This window comes from Hibiscus syriacus, unplaced genomic scaffold (assembly GCF_006381635.1).
Source record: "Hibiscus syriacus cultivar Baekdansim isolate YM2019G1 unplaced genomic scaffold, ASM638163v2 tig00110621_pilon, whole genome shotgun sequence".
In the NCBI taxonomy this organism is placed as follows: Eukaryota; Viridiplantae; Streptophyta; class Magnoliopsida; order Malvales; family Malvaceae; genus Hibiscus; species Hibiscus syriacus.
In genome coordinates this window covers 2,066,089-2,088,508 of record NW_024062802.1, presented here as the reverse complement: position 1 = coordinate 2,088,508, position 22,420 = coordinate 2,066,089, and the positions used below count along the sequence as shown (strand labels likewise).

The window sequence follows — 22,420 nt, the reverse complement described above, 5'->3', positions numbered from 1 at the left end:
GGATATACTGTGGACAGTTCAGTGTTCCAATATATTAATATTCATGTTTGGAATTTAAAAATAAAATACTTGGTCAGGATACTAATGGCGCTTTGAAAATCGCATTGCGATTATGTATTATCGCGTTGCGAAAGTCAGTATCGCGTTGCGAAAGTAAGTATCCCGTTGCGATTTTTTATTATCGCATTGCGATAGTCAGTATCGCATTGCGATTTTCCCAATTCGCGTTGCGATTTACTTATTCGCATTGCGATTTTCCCAATTCGCGTTGCGATTTACTTATTCGCATTGCGAATTGGGAAAATCGCAACGATACTGTAGACCATCGCAACGCGATTTCCAACTATCGCAACGCGAAATGCAACGCGAATTTGCGATAATGGAGATCGCGTTGCGAATTAGCGATCGCATTGCGATTTTGTTGGTCATTTTGGCAAATCCGGAAAAAGTTGGTTAAAATCGTATATTATATGGGATTTTTGGTCACTGAGGTTATTTTCTCTTAAGTTAATATGAATCTAGTCATTGCATCCAATAAAGTTAATGGTCCGTTTTAGCTGCTAAAAGACAACCCCTTTGGGTTTTACAAAAGGCAATGGCCTTTGTTGTTCATGACAGGTAAAAAAAGATTTATCCAACTTCAACTCGTTAAGCCTTGGCTCTAAGATGTCTGGAGATGCTTTGCCGACCATGGGTGTCTATTGGCTGTAGGCAGGTGGATGAGTGTTGGTGTTTGTTTTGTCTGAGTCGAGCGAAGCAAACAGGTCCCTAATTTTCGTGCTAGCTGTTTGGCAAAAATAAACGTGGAGGGACCCAAACATCACCCAAAGCGTCTCCCATTGATACTGCTTGGCTCTGGCCTTTGTGGGGTCCGAATCATGTGGACTGACTATACACAGTCATCAGCTATCGAGAAAATCTCTCACCCGGCTTAGTGCTTGCCTTTGCTCGCATGACGACAATGCCATTTGGATAAGGTGACTATTGAGAAGCCAATGCGACATTTCATGCATCACTCCACCTATTCTTTGGATCGCCGCCCACCATTTACTCTTCCTCTTGTTTGGCTTCTTTCTTAGGCGCTTCCAAGTTGCAACAATCCACACCAGAGCTGGACCCAAAATAACTCTTACAAGATCCTTCAAAGGAATCTCTAATCTCCTTTAATAACTTGTTTCATAGGTAGACTCACTTATTAACCGTCTTATTATGTTCTAATTATCGCCTCTCATCATTTCAGATATATTCAAAATATATCACTATATCATTTTAATTTATTTGTAAGTTTATATCATTTGTTTTCTACCTATATATACGTAGTTCGTTAATAATAACACGACACGTGACACCTCGAGATAAAAAGAATTATAATAAGATCATGATTTTTAAGAGAGAACTGAATAACTTTCACTATATCTCTTTCCTATATCTCAACCGTTATATTTTTCTGTTATTTGTATTACCCTAAACAAAATAAACCAATAATTTATTTTTATATAGACGATTAAGTAGATATAAAAAATATTACTAATATTTATGAGATTAAATGATAAATAATATGATATTTTTTTCAAATAAGATATGAGTTTAGATATTGGATTTTTTTATTGTTGTTATTATTTTTGAAAGAGGAGGTATTGTTGTCGATTTGTTTGTGAAAGAAAAAATTGATTGTTAAATAGAGGTTAGCAAAACTCGACTAGAATCGAAAAATCGATCTTTTCAACTCAATTCGAATCGAAAAAAATTCGACTCGAATTGACTTCGAGTTGTAATTTCATAAACTTGACTCGATTTGAAAAAAATCAAGTTCAAATCGAGTTGTAAAATACAACTTGAATAACTCAAATTTTTAATAATTAGTAGATTAATTTTAAAGTTTGAGTTGAGTCCCGAGACTCTCTACATATGAAAAAAGATATATATATTGTATATGGTTATAAAAAATCATTTAAATTAGAATAAAATAATATCATAATATTATAAATATTTACAAATAAATTTAAACATGAATTCAAAAAATTGGCTCGACTCTACTCGACTCGAAAAAATTTCAAGTCAACTTTTAATTATAAAATAAAACTTATCAATTCGAGTAACTCGTAATTTTTTAACTTGTCTCGATCGAACCTATTATTAAAGACTCAAAGGAGTTTACACACAATAACTTGTAATTTAATTAATTAAAGATTAATGAGATATACGAATAATTTAATAATTGAATTGAAAAACTAATATGCCTTTGTATTATTATTGCTTTGATTATATTTTAATCATATTTATTTGATTTAAGGTCCATAATTCGATGCATTTGTCTGTGAAGCACAATGTAAAAACAAAAATCAGCCTTCTGCAACGCCAAGTAATTAAAAAAAACAGTCATAAAGTTTGAGACAATGAGAGGGAAAATTATTGGGAAAAACACGTCATACAACTTTAATATAAGTTAAAAAAGATGTTATCAGTTATTATTTAAATAAAAAAAATTGGTAAAAATTTATCAAAAATATTATTATTTTTATTGATTTTATTATTATTAAACGCTTTACCTATTTTATTAATAAAACCGGTAAAATATTATTAATTTTATTATTTTTTCTACATATATTTTTATTGTTGGACACTTTACCATAAATATTAAAAAACATTAATATTTTAAGAAAAAATAATAATATTTTAAATAATTTTTTACTAATTTTATTATTTAAATAATAAAAAATTGATAATACTTTTTTAATTGTATATTAAGGTGTCACGCGGTACAACTTCTCTATACCAAAAAGGGACTATTTGCTCGATATATCACCGGTGATCGGTATTATTATCGATCTAACACCGATAAGACTATATTTTCTGATTTAACACCCTTAACAGAAAAGCACGCCCCCTGCACCTCTCTATATGCTGATTTGGCGCCACGTGGGTATAGCGCACCCTGCCCCGTGATATACGGTGATCTGACGCCACGTGGGTATAGCGCGCCCCCTGATCCGCGCTATCCCTGGATATCTGACACGTGGGGTATAGCGCGGTGCAGGGGGCGCTATACCCCTAATGGCAACAATGATGTTGGACGACATTATTATGTTACTTCCAACATGAATCTTTCTCGAAATCTTCGTTATTAGCTCCTCAAGAGTTATGTTTATTTTAAATGATATTTTAATACGCTCATTTAATACGAAAACAACGCCGGTTTCATCTTTTCGAATTTCACCATCATAGTAAACAATAGCTGAAAGTCGCGTCATTCTTTGAGTTTAAAAGTGCGGCAATATTATATCTGCAAAAAAATAACTTAAACAAACCTGATTAAATAAATTTTATATGAACGAAAATATAACACAATAAATTTTTTACACATTAGCGTAAATAATTTAAATAATATAATTTATATTATTATCTGCACCGCAAAATTATTTCGACGTATGCTCCCGCTTTTCAATTTTACAAATATAAAAATTAATTGAAAATAATTAGTATAATATTTTTTCAAATAATGATAATAAACAATAAGTATAATTAAAAAATTATAACAAAATTACTTTATAACGAAAAATCGCACGAACTTCTAAATCAAATTTGAGAAGATTGTGAGAATTATTACTCGTTAACGGAATTGTTGTATTAATTTATAAGAGATGAGAGATGTGAGCCGTTATAAGCATATAAGGCGCGATACCTGCACCGCGCTATATGTAATTATTCAGATAAAAGATATAGCGCGGATCAGGGATCATGTTAAATATAATTTTGGCGTATAGCGCGGACCCTGATCCTCGCTATACTCCTACGTGGCGTATAGCGCGGATCAGGGGGCGCGCTATACCCACGTGGCGTCAGATCACCGTATATCACGGAGCAGGGGGCACGCTTTTCTGCTAAGGGTGTTAGATCAAAAAATAATATGACCGATGTTAGATCGATAATAATATCGATCACCGATGATATACCAGAAAAATAACCCAAAAACGAAAAATAATATACTAATAATAATGTTGAACATTGTAGTTGGCCACGAGATACAGTTCAAATACTCCATTAGCTTTGCACTTCATTTCTCAATTACTACAGTCTCTAGCTTAAATCGGACGCCACCACTTAGAGCTTCTTTTAGGTTTACCCCGTACGCGCCACCACCGATTAGTGTGTTAGAATGGGCTGTACGGCATCCAAGCTGGACAACGAAGACACAGTAAGGCGATGCAAAGACAGGCGCCGCCTTATGAAGGAAGCCGTTCACGCTCGGCATCACCTAGCCGCTGCTCACGCCGATTACTGCCGCTCTCTCCGTGTCGCCGGCTCTGCTCTCTCAACCTTCGCTGCTGGTGAACCCCTTTCCGTCTCCGACGAAACCCCCGCCGTCCTTATCCATCCCGCCGCACCATCTCCGCCGACGCCGATTAATCTGATCCCTCCACGTGACCCTTCGTATCCGTCCTCCTCCTCCTCCTCCTCCTCCTCCTCCTCCTCCTCCTCTATCCCCTTCCCCATGTTCTCCAACAATTGCTAGTTCCAAACTCCCTCACATACTCTCGGCTTCGAGCATCCCATCTCCAGCACCCAATCGTCGTCGGCCACGTAAGGTTCCCCCGAAACTCCCTCACATATTGTCCGAATCGAGTCCTTGTTCTTCTCCACAAAGCTCGAAATCCGGTTTCTCCAACAACTTTTTCCCTACGGCTTATCAAGCGAATTCCACTTATTCAAACACTCCTTCCCAGGCTTCTTCCGTTTGGAACTGGGAGAATTTTTACCCTCCGTCTCCACCAGACTCCGAATTCTTTGACCAAAAATCACTACAACGAAAGCAGCAGCAGCAACAACAATTAACTTATCGCAATCATCATTTGGATTCAAACTACCCTGAAGAATTGGAAGATACTGAAACAGAAAAATCAGAGTACGATTTCTCTCGTCTACATAACACGAACAATCGTTTCAATAACAATTCCATTAACGGCAAGAGTAATTTCGACGAGGAAACCGAAAGAGAAGAAGTGCAATGCAGTGAATGGGGAGACCACGATCGTTACACTACGACGAGTTCATCGGATGAAGACGAGGAAGAAGATGATGACGTGGCATCCAGATCCGAGTTTGGGAATCGCTCCAATTTTGGTTCGTCGATGAGAGGGGAGTCGGAGAAGTTGCATCATCTTCATAATCAGACTCCTTCGCCGGTACAGCCGCAGCAGCAGATTTATGGGGCCGTCGCGAGGAATAAAATCGGCAGTAAGTCGGAACATGCGGGATCGTCGACGGAAAGTTATAGAACGGGTGCTATGATGGATATGAAAATGGTTGTTAGGCATAGAGATTTGAAAGAGATTGTCGATGCGATCAAAGAGAATTTCGATAAAGCTGCCGCAGCCGGAGATCAGGTATCGGAGATGCTTGAGATCAGTAGAGCTCAGATTGATAAAAGTTTCAGGCAATTGAAAAGTAAGTTCCAGTTGTGGAAAATTTTTTAAGCTAAATTCAGCTGAAATCGATTTAATTTTAATCTCATTTACTTTCTTTCTGTGATTCTTTTCAATATGTTTTCCATTTTACAGAGACGGTGTATCATTCAAGTAGCGTGTTCAGTAATTTGAGCTCAAGCTGGACTTCTAAACCGCCGTTGGCGGTGAAATACCGATTTGACGCGACTGCGCTCAATGAAACGGGCGGTTCAAAGAGCCTTTGCTCTACTTTAGACCGGCTCTTGGCTTGGGAGAAGAAGCTCTACGAGGAAATCAAGGTGAAAGTTTCTCCTTTTTCCCTTTTTCTTTATATAAAAAAAAAGACCTTTAGTTTTTATATATTCATTCTTTTTAAAAATGGTTTAGCTTTTTACTGATAATATTGATGCTCTGTAGCGTAAGTCCACCGCAGTGCTCGACTGTTAATTTTTTCCTTCAACTTGACTAAAACACCCCTTTAGGAAACTGTTAATGGGATCGAATCTTATGGGGCACGATCGTCATATACTTTTATTCTACTTTGTTTTTGTTTACTTTTTAGTATTATTAGTAGTATGATAGAGTTAGAATGATTAAAATACCCTCGGCATTGATGTTAGACAGTTATAGGAGCATTATTTCCAATTTTCCATGGCCAACGAACTTATCTTTTAAGGTGAAATCTTATTGTGCTTTGAATGAACCGCGGTTGAAATGGCAAAGGACTTGTTGTTTAGTTTTTAATTGACATCAGTTTCGGATTTTATTCCTAAACAAACCCCATCCCAAGGATGGATTGAGGGGCTAGCAGTCGTCCCTAAAAATTTTAAATTCTCGTATAATTTAAATATTTTCTTTGTATTTTTTATTGATAATCTTTTTTCGTCCCTTATAATTTTATAAATTCACCTTCCCTAACCTAAAATCTTACAGCCATCCCTGCCTACCCCTATTCTTAAACCCCTTGTATTTTAGGCTTAATAGTTAATGATATTATTTTAAGCTGGAGTCAATTTAACTACTATTAGCCAACTACCCTCTTTCCCTTCTAGATTCTCAATCTTGCATTTGTTAATAATGTAGTTGGAGATTTTTTGTTTGGGGAATGTTTTCTTTCACATCATTACATGAGCTTTAGTTTCTTACCTTCCACCTACTTTAATTAGAGCTGGTTGGTGGAGAATAAAGATGATTTCAGTTAATTTGCCTCTATGCTTCAATTGTAAGTTATTCACGGTGACGTTTTGTACCGAATTTTTGCTGTTTTGTTTTTGTATTGAATGCTAAGGAAAAAAGTTGCCAGGTATCTTTTTGGGGGTTAATGATTTCCCCCCCATAAACGTAGTGTTATTTTTATTGAAGTTCTGTAAGTTTCTTGAATTGGTTGGACATGTTGATTCTGGTGCATATTATCTCTGGATAAGAAAATAATTCGAAACATGTGCAAATATAATTTGATAATTTACCTGGCTGTTGCCTTCCTACGAGGCTGTGTTTATGCTGTTTTCAGTTATGTGTATGTTGGATATATGTTGTTGAGATGAGTGCTGATATAGGCAATATATGTTAAACACTTTCAGGCTAGAGAAGGTGTAAAGATTGAACATGAGAAAAAGTTGTCAGCGTTGCAAAGTCAAGAATACAAGGGGGAGGATGAAACCAAGATAGACAAAACCAATGCATCAATAACAAGACTGCAGTCACTAATTATTGTCACGTCTCAGGCTGTCTCGACCACCTCTACTGCCATTATCGGGCTCAGAGACAGTGATCTTGTTCCACAGCTTGTTGAACTTTGTCATGGGTATGTAGTCCTTTTCTCCTTTTGTGTTCTCTGTGTTTGTCTTGAAATGGATAAGAAAATCCAGAGATCTTGAAATGTTAATGATGCTATGCAACTATATGGAACCTTAGACCATTAAACATTCAAAGCATTCTATTGGAAACATACAAGTCCAATGTTAGCAGTCCGGTAAAGATTATTAGAGGCGAAATTCTTCTGCTCCATTTTCCAACTTTTTTCATCCTTCAAAATTGATTCTTACTCCAGAGATCTTGTCCGTGGTTAGCTTGAGTCGTTCAGAAGAAAAATTGAATCTCGAATTGGTTTCATCTCATGTGAAACATGCAGTGTAGATTTTAGATGGTTGCAGGGTAGGTGAACCATTATGGTTCACTGCTCTGCCATACCACTTGATCACCCTCTCTGAGCACATGTGCCTTGTAGTCTTGGATCCTTTTAATTGGGTGGCCCCAACACCACTTGACAGCGTTTCTTCTAGACTCCCTTTTAGCCACAGACAAGTGGGGGATGGGATTTAGGTGAGTTAACTATCATTTGGCCCACCATAATATAATTTGACAGGTTGTTGAAACTTGAAGGTGCTAAACAAGTCAAAGCGCCTTTATCTGCATCATTCAGCTATGTGATTAAGAATGACTAGAAGTATGACAGTTTGCACATTCTGTAGTGTATTATCTGTTGTTAGATTAAGCATGCTGACTTCAAATGGGTCATAATACTCAAGTTATGGGTCGTTTGAGGCCCGTATTGTTAGGGTGGATGAGATAATTTATGGGGAACATACCTGCAAGCTTTTATGTTGGTGCTTATACTTATAATTGACTGCCAGATTTTATTTAGGATGAAAACCTTATTCTGAATTACTTCTTTTAGTTGTTTAGATTATTATATTAGGGTATAGTAACTTCTGTTTTCCATTTAGAATAATATACAAATTTTGGTTCTACTTTAGCTTCAGCTTGAATATTATATTTACAAATCGAATGGATTTGAATGCAGGTTCAGGTATATGTGGGGGTCGATGCATCAATATCATGAAGTTCAGAACAATATTGTGCAGCAAGTCCGTGGCCTTATAAACAGATCAGGAAAAGGTGATTCAACTTCCGAACTGCACAGGCAGGCAACACGTGATCTTGAGTCAGCTGTCTCTGCCTGGCACTCTAGTTTCTGCCGTTTAATAAAATTTCAACGGGATTTCATCCGCTCCCTCCATGGCTGGTTCAAGCTCACCCTTCTTCCTGTCAGCAATGACTATGTTGATGTCAATGGCAACACACAGCCCTCTGATGCATATGCTTTTTGTGACGAGTGGAAGCTTGCCCTTGACCGAGTCCCTGACACAGTAGCTTCTGAAGCTATCAAAAGTTTTGTCAATGTTGTCCATGTGATATATGTTAAACAATCAGAAGAGATTAAAACTAAGAAGCGAACCGAAACTGCATCGAAGGATCTTGAGAAAAAGGCGTCATCTCTCCGGAACATAGAGAGGAAATTCTACCACTCATACTCTATGGTTGGTATCGGCCTTCCTGATTCTGGGCCTGATCATGGGCAGGTACTGGATGCTCGGGATCCCCTTGCGGAGAAAAAATCCGAGCTTGCAGCCTGTCAAAGGCGGGTGGAAGATGAGATGTTGAGGCATGCCAAAGCAGTAGAGGTGACAAGAGCAATGACTCTGAATAATATTCAAACAGGCTTGCCAGGCGTTTTTCAAGCATTGACCAGCTTTTCTGCCTTATTTACCGAGACACTCGACTCGGTTTGCTCCCAATCCTATCGTATCAAATAGATGAATACATTTTTCTTCCACACATGAATTTTTTAAGGTAAGTTGAAAATTTATAAGAGTTGGGGTTTGCTTTGGTTGTTGGCTCTTATAGTTGTCGTTTATTTTTGTGGGGGAAGTGTAAATACATGGGAGGTGGTCTTTTTGTGGTTTGGTCAATTATCAATTGTCAAGCAAAGGCAAGTGTCTGTACAGGAAATTGCCTTTCATTCTTCATTCTTGTATCGCAATAGACAAAAAAAAGGGCTGCAATTTTAGCAAATGAATAAATGCCCCTTTTTGTTTACATATTTTCTGGTGGGGGTTATTTGTGGAGAGTAGGGACCAACCAATGCATTATTGATGGGAGGGGCCACTGGCTACTGGGCTGGCAATGTTAAAAGCTCCATTTATCAGTAAGTTGTTCTTCTCTTCATTGCTTTTGTTTTCAGTAATTTGGATTTCCCCATTACTTGTTGGACCACTGTCTCGATCTTTTAGTATTATTTTTTGTGGGATAATCAAAATGCTTATAGTGGAATCCAAGATCCAGAAAAAAAGGGTTATCAGGGGAATCATGCAGTTAGCCATCATCATCCAGAGAGTTCGGTTGACCTCACCGGCTGCAAAGTAGGATCTTCACCGCCATTTTTATATATTTTTAAAACCTGCATTTTTATACATTTTGGCTTAATATTATTTAGAGTTGGTCCACTCTTTGAATCCCAAGCCTGTAACTGTTAACATTTGTTTATTCGCTTTTATCAATACACTGACAAAAAAACACATCCATTGCGTGAGGACCAAGCAAAGAATCGACAAGAATACACAGCTTGACCAAAAGGTAAAGAAAAAAATGATACGAAAGTAAAAGTTGAATATTGTGGCGCCAGTCTGGTGGGCCTCATTGCCTATTGCTCAGAAGTAAAAGAAAAAGAAACCTTTTATCTTGGGTCCTTTTAAGTCACTGTGTGTTTGCAATGAACGTGAATTTTCATTGATTTTAAGTAGTGAGCTGATTCAGCTGAAGTATATATATCGTGAGAACAGAGCACTTACTGCCACAGCAAACTCTTGAAATGATTTTTGAGTAATACAACACATCATCCTCTAAATCAAAACTAGAAGAACTCAAAGTCCAGATATTTACCCCAGATTTCATGTCTGTCCCAGGCCCCGGACCCATTCCTACTATCCTTTTACTGTTGCTACCAACCCCAAGTGGCTCCACTGGACCAGGTTTCATGGGCATCCCAGGCGGCAACTCACTTTCCATGGGTCTTGGCACCTCGGGTGGGGTGCTGCATCGTATTAGAGCCCAGTTCACACCTTCAAAGAAAGGGTGTTGCTTGATCTCTGTTGCTCCCCTTTCACCCCTAGCCGGTGCTGCGGTTCCTTCACCAGCAAGCCCCGGATCAAATCACGGCTGGCATAACTTGTTGCTGGCGAATCAGGGAATCTCAGCTGTTGCCCCACGACGTTGAACAATGTAGCACGGTTTCCTGAACCTTTAAAGGGGGTTTTACCGTACAGCAATTCATGCAAGAAGATTCCAAAGGTCCACCAATCAACAGCACTTCCATGGCCTTCTCCTTTAATTATTTCAGGGGCTAGGTATTCGTGGGTTCCAACAAAGGACATAGACCGTGCTGCAGTAGGCTCTGCTACGAGCTCCGGGAGGGTACTAGAAGGCAACCCAAACTCAACTCGAGGTTTCCGATTTTTCTTCTTGTTCTTTTGAGGGAATAGCCGTGGGAGAAAGCAGGCAGGCTGGATGCAAACAGATGTAGGCTCAATACAGGCAGGCTGAACACAGGATGCACCACCAGCTCCACGTTTTGAAGGATCAGAATCAAATGCCGAGGTTTTTATCAGGGTGGGAGAAACGGCACATCTTAAGGAAAGATCAAAGTCCGAGAGCATTATGTGGCCATCATCACGAACTAAAACATTTTCTGGTTTCAAATCCCTATAGACAACACCAAGCATGTGGAGATACTCGAGTGCTAATAGAACCTCCGCCGCATAAAATCTGCATTAAGGACAAGGGTTTAGAAATTTTTTAACCTGAAATTTACTTATCTCTTTGACACACACACACACACCTGAAAAAGAAAAGCTTATGACACCGATATGATGACCAATGTCTTTATACCAGCTATACAAAAACATAAATAACATCCAAGGCATGATGAATAGATACATAACAACCTTAGAACACTGGCAAAGGAATTACGCTTCCAGATAATCCAGCCTTTCGTGTTCAAGGAATTACTGGGTATTATTTCTTCACAAAAAAAAATCAGATAAAGATTTCATTCCATGACATATAAACTAATAAAAACATCCCTAAAGGTTCCAAGATGAGAAAAGATATGAAAGAGATGAAATAGTGTTAACTACATATGCACAACATTTAGGCAACATAAAAGAGGAAATCAATGCAAGTGCACACCAATCAAATAACTAGGAACCAACTTTCCCATAATCCTAATACAGAAATATTAAAACCAGGAGTAGGAGTCATGACCAACAGAAAAATAAAATAAAAGATCAGCAAAATCAGAGAAACAAGAGGAAAATATCTTGAAAGCCAATATGAAAAAGAAGATCAAGGAAGGGGAGCTAAATAAAAATAACATATAAAATAAACCTTACTGCAGAAAGCATTTTTTTTCCGGTTTACAGTTCTAAGCAACCGGGAGAATGTTTGAGTAAATAAAAGATACCTTGCAGCATACTCAGAGAAATGCTTTCCAGGTTGCCGTTGCCTCAAAGTGTGTAGATCACCCCCGGGACAGTATTCCATGACTAGACACGAGAACCTGTCAGTTTCAAAATGTGTATACAGAGTAGGTAGAAATGGATGGTCTAGTAGCTGCAGAATCTCCCTTTCTGTTTGAGCCCTACTCAACTTCTTACGACTTGCAAGGGATGCCTTGTCCATTACTTTCATTGCAAAATAACAACGAGTACCACTCAGCTCTGAGAGATAAACACTGCCAATGTCACCACAACCAAGACGTTTGAGCAATCTAAAATGACTCATTCCTAAAATTCCATCTCGAGCCCGAATAGCAAGGATGGCCTTCCATCTAGGATCATTTCCTTTATGAGGTTTATTAGCACTTCCGGTGATGTTACTCCAGTTACTGTCATCACTAAGACCACTGCTATCACTTGCTCGGCTAACACTAGTCTTTGCGCTCTCAAGTGAATCTGCTCTAACACTTCCCTTTGTACTCTCGCAGTTCCTATCCATGCTAAACATGCCATCACTAGTAACAGCATCACTCCTATACGTACTGGCACAGCTATTGACAATGCTCATTGCAGTCACCACCCCGGTACTGTCAATGCTGCTATGTGGACTTACATTACCACTTGGAGGCAAAGAAGCATCCCAAACACATTCCTTTTCATCTGAATCTGGAGGAAGGAGAGAGTTCTCTGTATTTTGTGATGGTCGTGGAACTGAAAACAGAGAAGAGATTACACCAGGATCATTGTGTTCTTCAACAAAACCATCTGCTGATAATGGAACAGTATGACTTGGTTTCTTAGAAGGAACTCTAATTGAAAGATCTTCTAGAAAAGGTCCCTTCACTGACATGCTCTTCATCAAACACCCGGGATCGGACTTCTTCTGACCAATCGGTACATAAACAGTTTTTATCAGATCTGTGTCAACGGGTTCAGGAGGGTGACTAGCTCCAGAAAAAGAACTAGGCCCGCTTTCCTCCAAAGAATCACTGCTGCCCTTACAAGTAATAACATCAGGCATGAATTCTTCGTGTTCAAGCAAAGAATCTTTCCCTTTCCACGTTCTTACAGGTTCAGTCAACTTGAAATCCAGTGAGTTTCCCGAATTGGCTCGACCAGTTTCATCTCTAACCAATACGGCTTGTAAATTCGGCACAAGACCTGCTTCTCTCCCAAAGACGGAAAGCGTATTCGATACTGAGCTCAGCGCAGGCAATCTTCTAGGAAATAACTTCGATTCCGTAGCCCTTTTCATTCCAGACAATCTTGAATCTTTACATGGAATTATCTTAATCTTACAGCAGAAAAGTCCTGCAAAAGGAGAATGAAACTGAGCTCGATCATTTCACTAGTTTTCTGGTTGGACTTTAAAAGGCAATCCACTAAACCATTTTCTATTCCAATATTCTTTTAAACATACCAATCAACAATTCCATTTTCTTATCTTAGACAACTCCATCGGCAAACCCAAAAAGGAGGCATTAATCAATTGAAAACAAACATCAAAATCGACATGCTACCAAACCATCTTATCTACATTTAGTTCACAAATTATACTTTCAAAATAGAAAACTTAATTTATCATATATTCCCTCTTCCAGCATTTTCTATCTAAACAGGTAAAGACTTTCTAAAACAAATTTTAGCAGTAAAAGAATATATGAAACTCACAAGAATATACCAATCAAAGCTCTCTGACTAAACTCTAATTTTTAGCGCCAAATATTGAAAAAGAACATCAACTTGCTGCTGAAACTAAAGCAGGTCAATGAAATAAACTGGTGAAAACTTGAGATACAATTAACTGAAACGCCAAACAAAATATGTCACTATTAAGAGAAACCCTAGTTTTTTTAAAATGGGAAAAAAACCTTGGATGCTATCACTAAACACTTTCAGCCTCTCCCCCTTTTCAAAAAAAAATCTAAAAAGAAGAAACGCGAAGAATGTTCTCTAATTCCAAGTCAGCAAATATACAGAGAGATCCTCATAATCCCATCAGATAAAAGGTAAACGGAATCAAACTACAGAACATTCAAGACAAAAATAAGAAACCCAAATCCCTCAAGAAAAAATTACACAGCCTAAGAAGAATAGCAACCTGTACGGAAACTTCAAAAAAGAAACCATCAAGGGATTAAGAAACAGAGCTTTGTATTAGTCCAAAGCCTCGAATTTCTGTGTGTGTGCAAAATTTCCAAAAACCAAAAATGCTAAATTAACAGATATTGATAGAGAGCCCGAGCTCTTACTTTCTCTCTCTAGACTCTGCTTCTTTTCTTTTTTCTTCTGTTTTTTTTTTAAGCTCTGCTACTAAAAAAAAAAGCTTTAGCTTATTGTGTGACGGTTTAGAATTGGCAGTCTAGCTTTTGCTTTTGCTTTATTTTCTGAGACACAGTGGGCGAGTTTTTCTTAGCTTTCTGTAAGAGATTAGTGAGTGGGAAGGTCAGCCAGCCAGAAATGAAAATATAATTTTAGTAATATTTTATTTATAAATTTTAAATAAATGGTTAGTTTAACATTTATTTTTTTAAATAATATTATCTAATAAAATGACATTTTTTAAATAGTATTTAAATAGTTTAAAAATTAGTAACTAATTTTATTTATTTGAAAAATATTTTATAAAAAATTATAAAAGCATTTAAAATTTTATTAAGTAATATAAAAATAATAAACAAAATTATTCTATTAAAATTATTTTTTTAATAAATAAAATAATGAAACTAGCAGAGTGAAAAAATAGAAAATTCTTAAAATTTCGATCAAATCCAACTAAATTGATTGCATCCTAACTAGAGAGAGAGGATTCAATTTGGGCCCACATTACGCGGGCCCCACTTCTGTTCCCTCTTTAAGCTACATTGCTTTTTAAAATGTAGCCCCTCCCCTCTCTGTACCAAATTCGAACCGTTTTTGGGATTTTCTTCGGCTCCCGTAATCCGTTTAGGCACCTGCAATCATCAGGCGCTTAACGTAGCGCGTGCTTTCTACTTAGTTGAATCCTTACATTGTTGATTTTCTTAACATATGTCATTTAGTTATCAGTATGATTACAAATGACTTATTGAATTTCAAAAAGTTACAAATAAGTCACTCAATTACTCTATTATAACAGCAAATATGTCACTCTGCTATTGAAAATCAAATAGATATTAACTTTTTAATTGCAATCCAAACAATATATTTATTAATGGTAACAATCATGACATTCAATTTATTTATTGATTAATTTAAAAAGTACTATAGAGAATTATTATAAAGTTGATTCATATATCCTAGTTTACTTCATTCACAATGTTAAAATCTAAATCATATATAGTATTTAATAAATATAACATCTCATCCCACTATATTAATCGTGAAATTTTTTAATACATTATTAGATTTTCCTAGTTTATACTTTCCTAATGGCCAACACTAATGTAATGAACACTTTCAAAGAAATAAATGATATTTTCCTGTCTTTTTCAATATATATAACTTGAGCCGAATTTGTTGACCAGGAAAATTACACTTATCATAAGGATTCATCTACGAATTCATTGAGAAACATGTTAGCGCGAAAAGGATGAGAAGTTGAAAGCCTAATCCTGTAAACTTTGATCAATCATGGGAAAGAAATAATGTGTACATGTGAGGCAGAATGTGGTGGAACAATGCAAAAGGATGGGTCAATTGAGGAAAAGGACACCTGCGCGTGCATGGTCTATCAATGTCTATATCTTGCGCGGCAGTCAATAATGTGACACTAAAGTATTTAAGGAGGGTCAAGTGATCGGGGTGTATTCGGTTCGGTTCGATTTGATTTTTATCAAAAATTGGATCGAACTGAAATTAACGGGTTTTCAATATTTAAATTAAAACCGAATAGTTAAAAAATCGAAAAAATCGAAACCGGTTTTTTCGGTTCGGTTCGTTTTTTTAACGGTTCGGGTTTTTCGATTCGGTTCGGTTTGATTTATCGGTTTTTCAATAAAAAAATCACTTGAAACTATAATTTTTTTTACAAAAATTGTCTATTCGGTTCAATATGAAACAAATGGGTTCCATATGGAAAACCCGAACCGAACCGAATCAAAAAAATAAAGCCTTTAAACCGAACTGAAAACCGAACCGTTTAAAACCGAACCGAATCGAACCGAACCGTTTTACTCGATTCATATCGATTTTTCGATTTTCTCGATTTCGTTGCTCAACTCTACAGGGATTAGGCTAGAACAGTATTATATGAACTCATCAATTTAGTTAAGTGGTCAAAATGAATATTAATTTTTTAGACGTCATATTTATAATCAATAACTAAAAAATATTATTAATAAATATTATTTTATGATCATACATATTAAAAAATCTGAATGGAAGAGTGAGTGGTCGGGACTCAACCATCATATTCCTTCACCACTTGTTGCATGCCCCCAATTTGTTATTTGCTCGTAAACAAAAATGTCTATTGCTTCCACGTTCCACTTGCTTCTTTTAATTTTAGACAATTACATTAAATACATGTTTTTTTCTTCTAACTTTACGTCGTCTTAAAACTTCAACAACACTTACTTCATATGCATGGATCATGCATATTTATGATCCAATGAAGGTAATGTGGTTGATGGGTTTACTTCTTTGATTCCGCCCATGGTTTCATCGAGGTGGTCAAAATAATGACAGTGAAGAAAGCTTGTGTCTTAGCAACATAGAGCAAAAAAAACATGATATTGTAAGCACTATTTTTATATAATCATTAATATATGATTCATCGATTGATTAATTTTAATTGAATATTTTATAATTCTTTTTATGAGAATAATTTTTCAATTTAATTTATTTAGTTTACAATATAATTTAAGTATCTATTTAAGGAACGAGTTGGGATTGGTAGGAGCAGCCATTTAGGATGTTGTCCTTTTGGGTTTGATGTTCAATTTCCTCATCGAGTGGGAATCTCTTACGCAAAAATGTCAATGATTTTTAATGTCGCTTTTAAATAAACAAAGGAGCAAATTTCTAACTTTAAAATACATACATTAAATGTTAGGTTTTACAAAAAAAAATTATAGTTGTAAATGTAAAGTTTGTCGTTGGAACCATAAAGAAGTTTTCACCTAACCAAATTCAGACAAGGCTGTGAGATTCGACAACCGAAAACTTACTGACAACAGTGAATGTCTAAAAGAAATTTTAAGGTGTGAAATCAGTGTGATCGTTTTCTAGTGCGCGCGTTTCGACCGACCGCGGTGAATTATTCTTACCCAATTACCTGTGTTGTTGATTTTAACTACAGTAACCGTTAGCTTTCGAGCTTCGACCCGTTTGGATTTTTTACTACCAATTTTACATGGACAAGGCGCGACCGTACATTCAGTCGGCTTCGACTGTTGTTTCAATGTCCGAGCACAATGAAGTCAAGTTCTCAGACACGTCGTCGTCACGTACTGCGCAAATTACTCTATTCTACTGGGAATTGACAATGACTGTTCACTAAAAGCTTTCTCCAACGAAACCAAAAAATAATTTGTATCCAAACATTCTTATTATAAAAGGAAAGCTCGTTTCTTCATTCATTCATTTAATTAATTGATTATCATATAATTGGATTATTAATATCATTCAGTTTTATGACCTGAAATATTGTATTTATTAAAAATATTAGATTTCTAAGAGTTGCAATCAATTCACTCAATTAATTAATTATAACAATCAAGGTATATGTCATCACGTCGACCATCATCAGATTATTAGGTCTTGATCTACTTGTTCAATTCATCGAATTAGATTCTCAAAAATATTAAATTCACACTAATTTTTTTAACTTCTTAAACCTCAAACTACGTAAACCACGATCATATAGCCTATGTCTTGAAGTATATTCTTCCTCTCACTAATGATGAAATTTATACTATTTAGATCATAGAATAGATCCCCTGATTTTTTAGAAGCCCAAAATCCAAAAATGAGGTTTCTTTTTCGATTAATTAAGCGACTCCTTCGTGACTTATTGAAAACGAGATACCAATATGTAATCTTACTAATAATTAAGTGACTTGTTTGTAATCTTTCTAGTAATTTGGTGACTTTTTTGTTATTTATCCAATAAGAAAATCATTGAAAATGTTTCCTAATGACACTCAATGTTGGGTTGTTTTTAACTGTCCAATGACCTTTTTATGGTAATTTATTAATCGAGTGACTTATTTATAATTTTTTGAAATTAAGTGACTCGTATATATTATTCTTACTAGTTGAATGAATCACGGTGTATTTTGTACATTTTTATTATCATAGGTATATTAATATTAATGTCAATATATATTATATATTTAAATTTAAGTTATACTGAATCCTGATTCGATTAGTATTCTTATAGGATGAAGTTGAAATCTATTTCTTGGGCCAATAACTAAATTTCAACTTATTGAGAGGTCAAAATACAATTCTACCATTACATTAATATATAATTTCAAAAACTTTAGAGGGGCTAAAGGAAACTTTTCCCGTTTTAGGAGGGTTAAGGCCACTCTCCGGCCTCTAGCGTTGTCCCTGATCGTTGTTGTTGTGATAACTCAAAGGTAATTGGTTAAAACCTATTTAAACACATAAATCTTCCACTTATAATTAGTTTATGGAGAGTTTACGAAATGTATCAAAATATTTAATATTTAATATTTAAAATATTAAATGTGTGTAATTTTATATATTATCGGTGAATCGTATAATAAATATATTTGAAATTAAATTAATTAAATCTTATTAGAAATCAAATATATTAATATGAGATTATATGTCATTAACTAGGGAATGGTACTTGATATGAATTCGACCCCATACGACTTAACAAAATTGTTTTCTTAATTTAAGTTAAAGTCGAGTCGGGTTGAGTCCAATATTTTTAAGGATAATGTTGGATCAGGTTAAATCAGGTTTGAGTTTATGGTGAAAAATATCAATTCCGATATGAAAATAATAATATAATCGACCCTTATATATTTAGAAACATTGCTATAATACTCTCATCTCTATTTTTCCCAATTAAGTATATTTTTATATAATAAAAATAAAAATTATATATATATATGTGTGTGTGTCTCTGTGTTAGACCAAATGTGAATTTTTACCTTAAAAATCAAGCCGAGTTTCGATTCAGGTGAAATTTTTCTAAACTTAGATTAGGTCATGTGATAAATAATAATATAATTATTGGTAATGCTTAATCCTACATAATATTGGAAATACTATTGGGAATTGATATTTAAGGTTTGGATTTCTCACTTCCTTATTGAGTGAAAGAGAACAAGGGAGACTCTCGCGCGCAGCTGCTGCCGCCGTCCGTCTCGGCTCGTGGTCGTACATGTCTTCGATACGTCCGCGCGGATACTATCTTTTTAGAGAAAATTCTTGAGGAATTTCTGTTTGAAAGAAACAAATGGAAAAATGTGAAAATAGGCTGCTGAGGACTGTTTAAATTCAAATGATAACAATTGGTTTATGAGTTATCAAAAATTAAACAACTTTATCCTAAATTAAATAAAAAAATGTTAAGATATATATGGACTAATTTCCAGCTTTGTACAAAGGGGACAAGCTGTTAATATCAGACATTACATTGATTTAATTTCAAGAGTTACATGATATATAACAGCTGAATAACGATGCAATGAACCTGGACTATTTTTGAGCCAGGTTCATATAAAGTTTCAGCTGTTACAAAGAATGGTTTTAATCCTGGTTTTTATGGACAATTTTAACCCTATTTATAGCCTATAAATTGAGAGCTGAATTCAGCTTCTCAACTCACTCTCAACATTCAGAATTCACTTTCCAAGTGTTTTCTAAATATTTTCTTTGTGTACTTTCCGATCAGAAGTTCAATACCACCAGCATTCCACTCCGATTTCGGGTGTACGGAATTCGGAGCGACCGTGTTAACTTCAGGGGACAGTCCGCCTACTGCAGCGATTACACACATCGGGGCGAATTTGTTTTCTAAGGCAATGGTTATACCACGACACGGTTTACGAATATGTTCATTTTCAATTATTGTTTATCTTTTCTATCAGTGCTAACGATGTGGTTTTGTAGTCTATTTTTACCAACAATAATCGACCCTTATATATTTAGAGACAATTGCTATAATACTCTCATCTCTATTTTTTCCAATTAAATCTATTTTTATCTAATAAAAATAAAAATTATATATATGTGTCTCTGTGTTAGAGCGAGTGTGATTTTTTATCTTAAAACGCAGGTGAAATTTTTCTAAACTTAGACCAGGTCATGTGATAAATAAAGGGGTGTTAAACTTGATCGAATTCAAATGAGCTAAAAAGCTTACCAACCCTATTCTATGATCATCCCTATCATTACCTCATTAAATATTCACAATATAGATGCTAAACATGTCTAAATATACTTAGATATAAAATCTTTAAAATTTTAAATTATCATATATTTTAAATATATTTATATTTTTTTGATAATTTTTTTCATCTATAAAATTTTATAAATTAATTTATTCTTAAAATTTTAAAAGTTTTCCGGGTTGATGCCAAGTATACTCATATGTGATTTGATTTTCACCAAATTCACGACCTTACATTTTCTTTCTTAATCAAATTGAAGACAACACTCTTCGGCCTCTATAAATATGGGAAAGAATTTCAACCAATACCTAATGGAGACAACTGTTTAAGTCAAAAGCACTGTTTTTCCATTTGGGAAAAGAAAAGGTGTTTTTATTTTATTATTTTGGTTACCGAATTGAGAGAAAGATAGAAGAAATACCAAACCTGAGAGGCCAAACCTCTGACAAGAAATCAGTCAAAACATAGTTTGAAGGGGGAAGTGGTAAGAAGACGATGATTGGTGAACTTTTGCTTTAGGAGTCGAGGGTGGGGATGAATGAATTAGACAAGTTGTCATGTGAGAAGAGCACCAATCCCATGAAAGTTAAGCATAGTGATTAGAATGATTAGGTTAATATTTTTAGGATCAAAAAGCTTCAAATTCATGCCCACACAGTGAGGTTTGGTGATCTACTCTGGGCCTTGTAGCCCCTTTGCTTTTTGAAAAGAGCATGGTGGTTTGTTTCAAAGTGTGGGATTTTGTGTGTATTGGAATTAGGAAAAAGGTGTTGTGGGGTTACTTCATCATTCTCCTCTTTTTTTAGTTCCCACACACCCAAGGCCTTTTCCCATTGTGTAATATTTAATTTCCCTCTAAATATTGCACTGAACATGGAGTGTTAGCACTTGTATGCCTTTTATTATAGTAATTCGTTATAAGATTTATTAGTTGATTAATCTTTGGAGTACTTTATTCTTAATGATTTATTTTGAGATATTGGATGAAAATTATTAGTTGATTAATAGTAAATGTTTTATCGTTAATATGATAAGTTTTACGTGTATAAAATACTGAAATGACAAGCATTGTGTGTCTTAAGTATTGACGTAAAACTTGTCATATGTTCAAAGTAATGATGTGATATATATCACATATAAAATGATGAGGTAACACAAGACACATGTTTAAATTTATGAGGTGGCACATGAAACATATTTAAAGTGATAAAGTGACACATATCACGTGTATAAAATAATTACGTGACACGTGTCACGTATTTAGATTGATAATGCGACATATATCACATGTCCAAATTAATAACATGTCTTTATCACTTATTAAAATTGATGGCATAAAATATATCGCTTTAGACAAATAAGTCTTGTCATATCAACTATAAATGTTGATGGTAAACCAACAAATAATTCCTAATTAACCGTGTTAAAAATTAAAATACTTTAAAAAATAGTATTCAAAAATAATTATTTTATTAAACATTAAGAATGAATTATTTCACGATGTAAATCGAAAATACGACTTAACTATGGGTTGATTTAAAGCCTAGTAACGTGAAACGAGACATCCGAACAGGCCATAAATTGGTTGAGAATTAAGTTACAGGTAGGTGGGCAGTGGCCCATTTTGGGTATGATAGTACGAATGACCCAGCAAGCTGACCACGTGATTTGGTCTCCATATCTTAATGCGGTGCTCGTGAATTTGCTTGGGCCCAATGACCCACTTACCTCGATGGCTCTACTCGTGAATTTTCTCATTAAGTGAATGAGAGTGGAAATATACATAGGCATATACCTTTCAAGCAAAAACCAACCAACAGCACATGGGTATTAGCTCACTCTTGTTGAAAACTCTGATAACGATTTTAAATAAATATTAATTTAATTATCAAATAATTAAAAATATGGTTTATAGTAAATATTATTATAATATTAATTTATCTCTTCATATTTTTATACAATGTATTTTAAAATATAACTAAAATTATTTTTAAGAATAAAATATGTAATTTATAAGTTTTATCATTTTATCTATAATCATTTTTTTATTTAATTTCTTAAAAATATATATCTTTTACATAAAATATTTTCATCTATTGAACTTGATAATCTAATCTATATGATATTTTTGTTATCATTTTATTTAAGTGTGTAGGAATCGTATTTATACCGTGGCATAATAGTAAATCTCGCAAAACCTTAGCCCTGAATATGAAAACATCACTCAATCGACACTACCAACTATGAAAGTAAAATAGTAAATTACATTAATTGCAACCAAATT

At 35.0% G+C, this 22,420-nt stretch overlaps 1 protein-coding gene and 1 pseudogene across 1 annotated transcript; one reads left to right on the top strand and one right to left on the bottom strand.

The window, feature by feature from the left end:
• Positions 1–4,076: 4,076 nt before the first annotated feature.
• LOC120136267 (nitrate regulatory gene2 protein-like) lies at positions 4,077–9,679 on the top strand. The gene is given in 6 exon segments (XM_039152357.1): positions 4,077–4,453; positions 4,455–5,445; positions 5,559–5,743; positions 7,025–7,248; positions 8,248–9,432; positions 9,553–9,679. Coding segments are annotated over 5 exon segments (2,490 nt in total). The 5' UTR covers positions 4,077–4,156; the 3' UTR covers positions 9,041–9,432; positions 9,553–9,679.
• Positions 9,680–9,986: 307 nt separating this feature from the next.
• LOC120136268 lies at positions 9,987–13,892 on the bottom strand (annotated as a pseudogene).
• Positions 13,893–22,420: the final 8,528 nt, after the last annotated feature.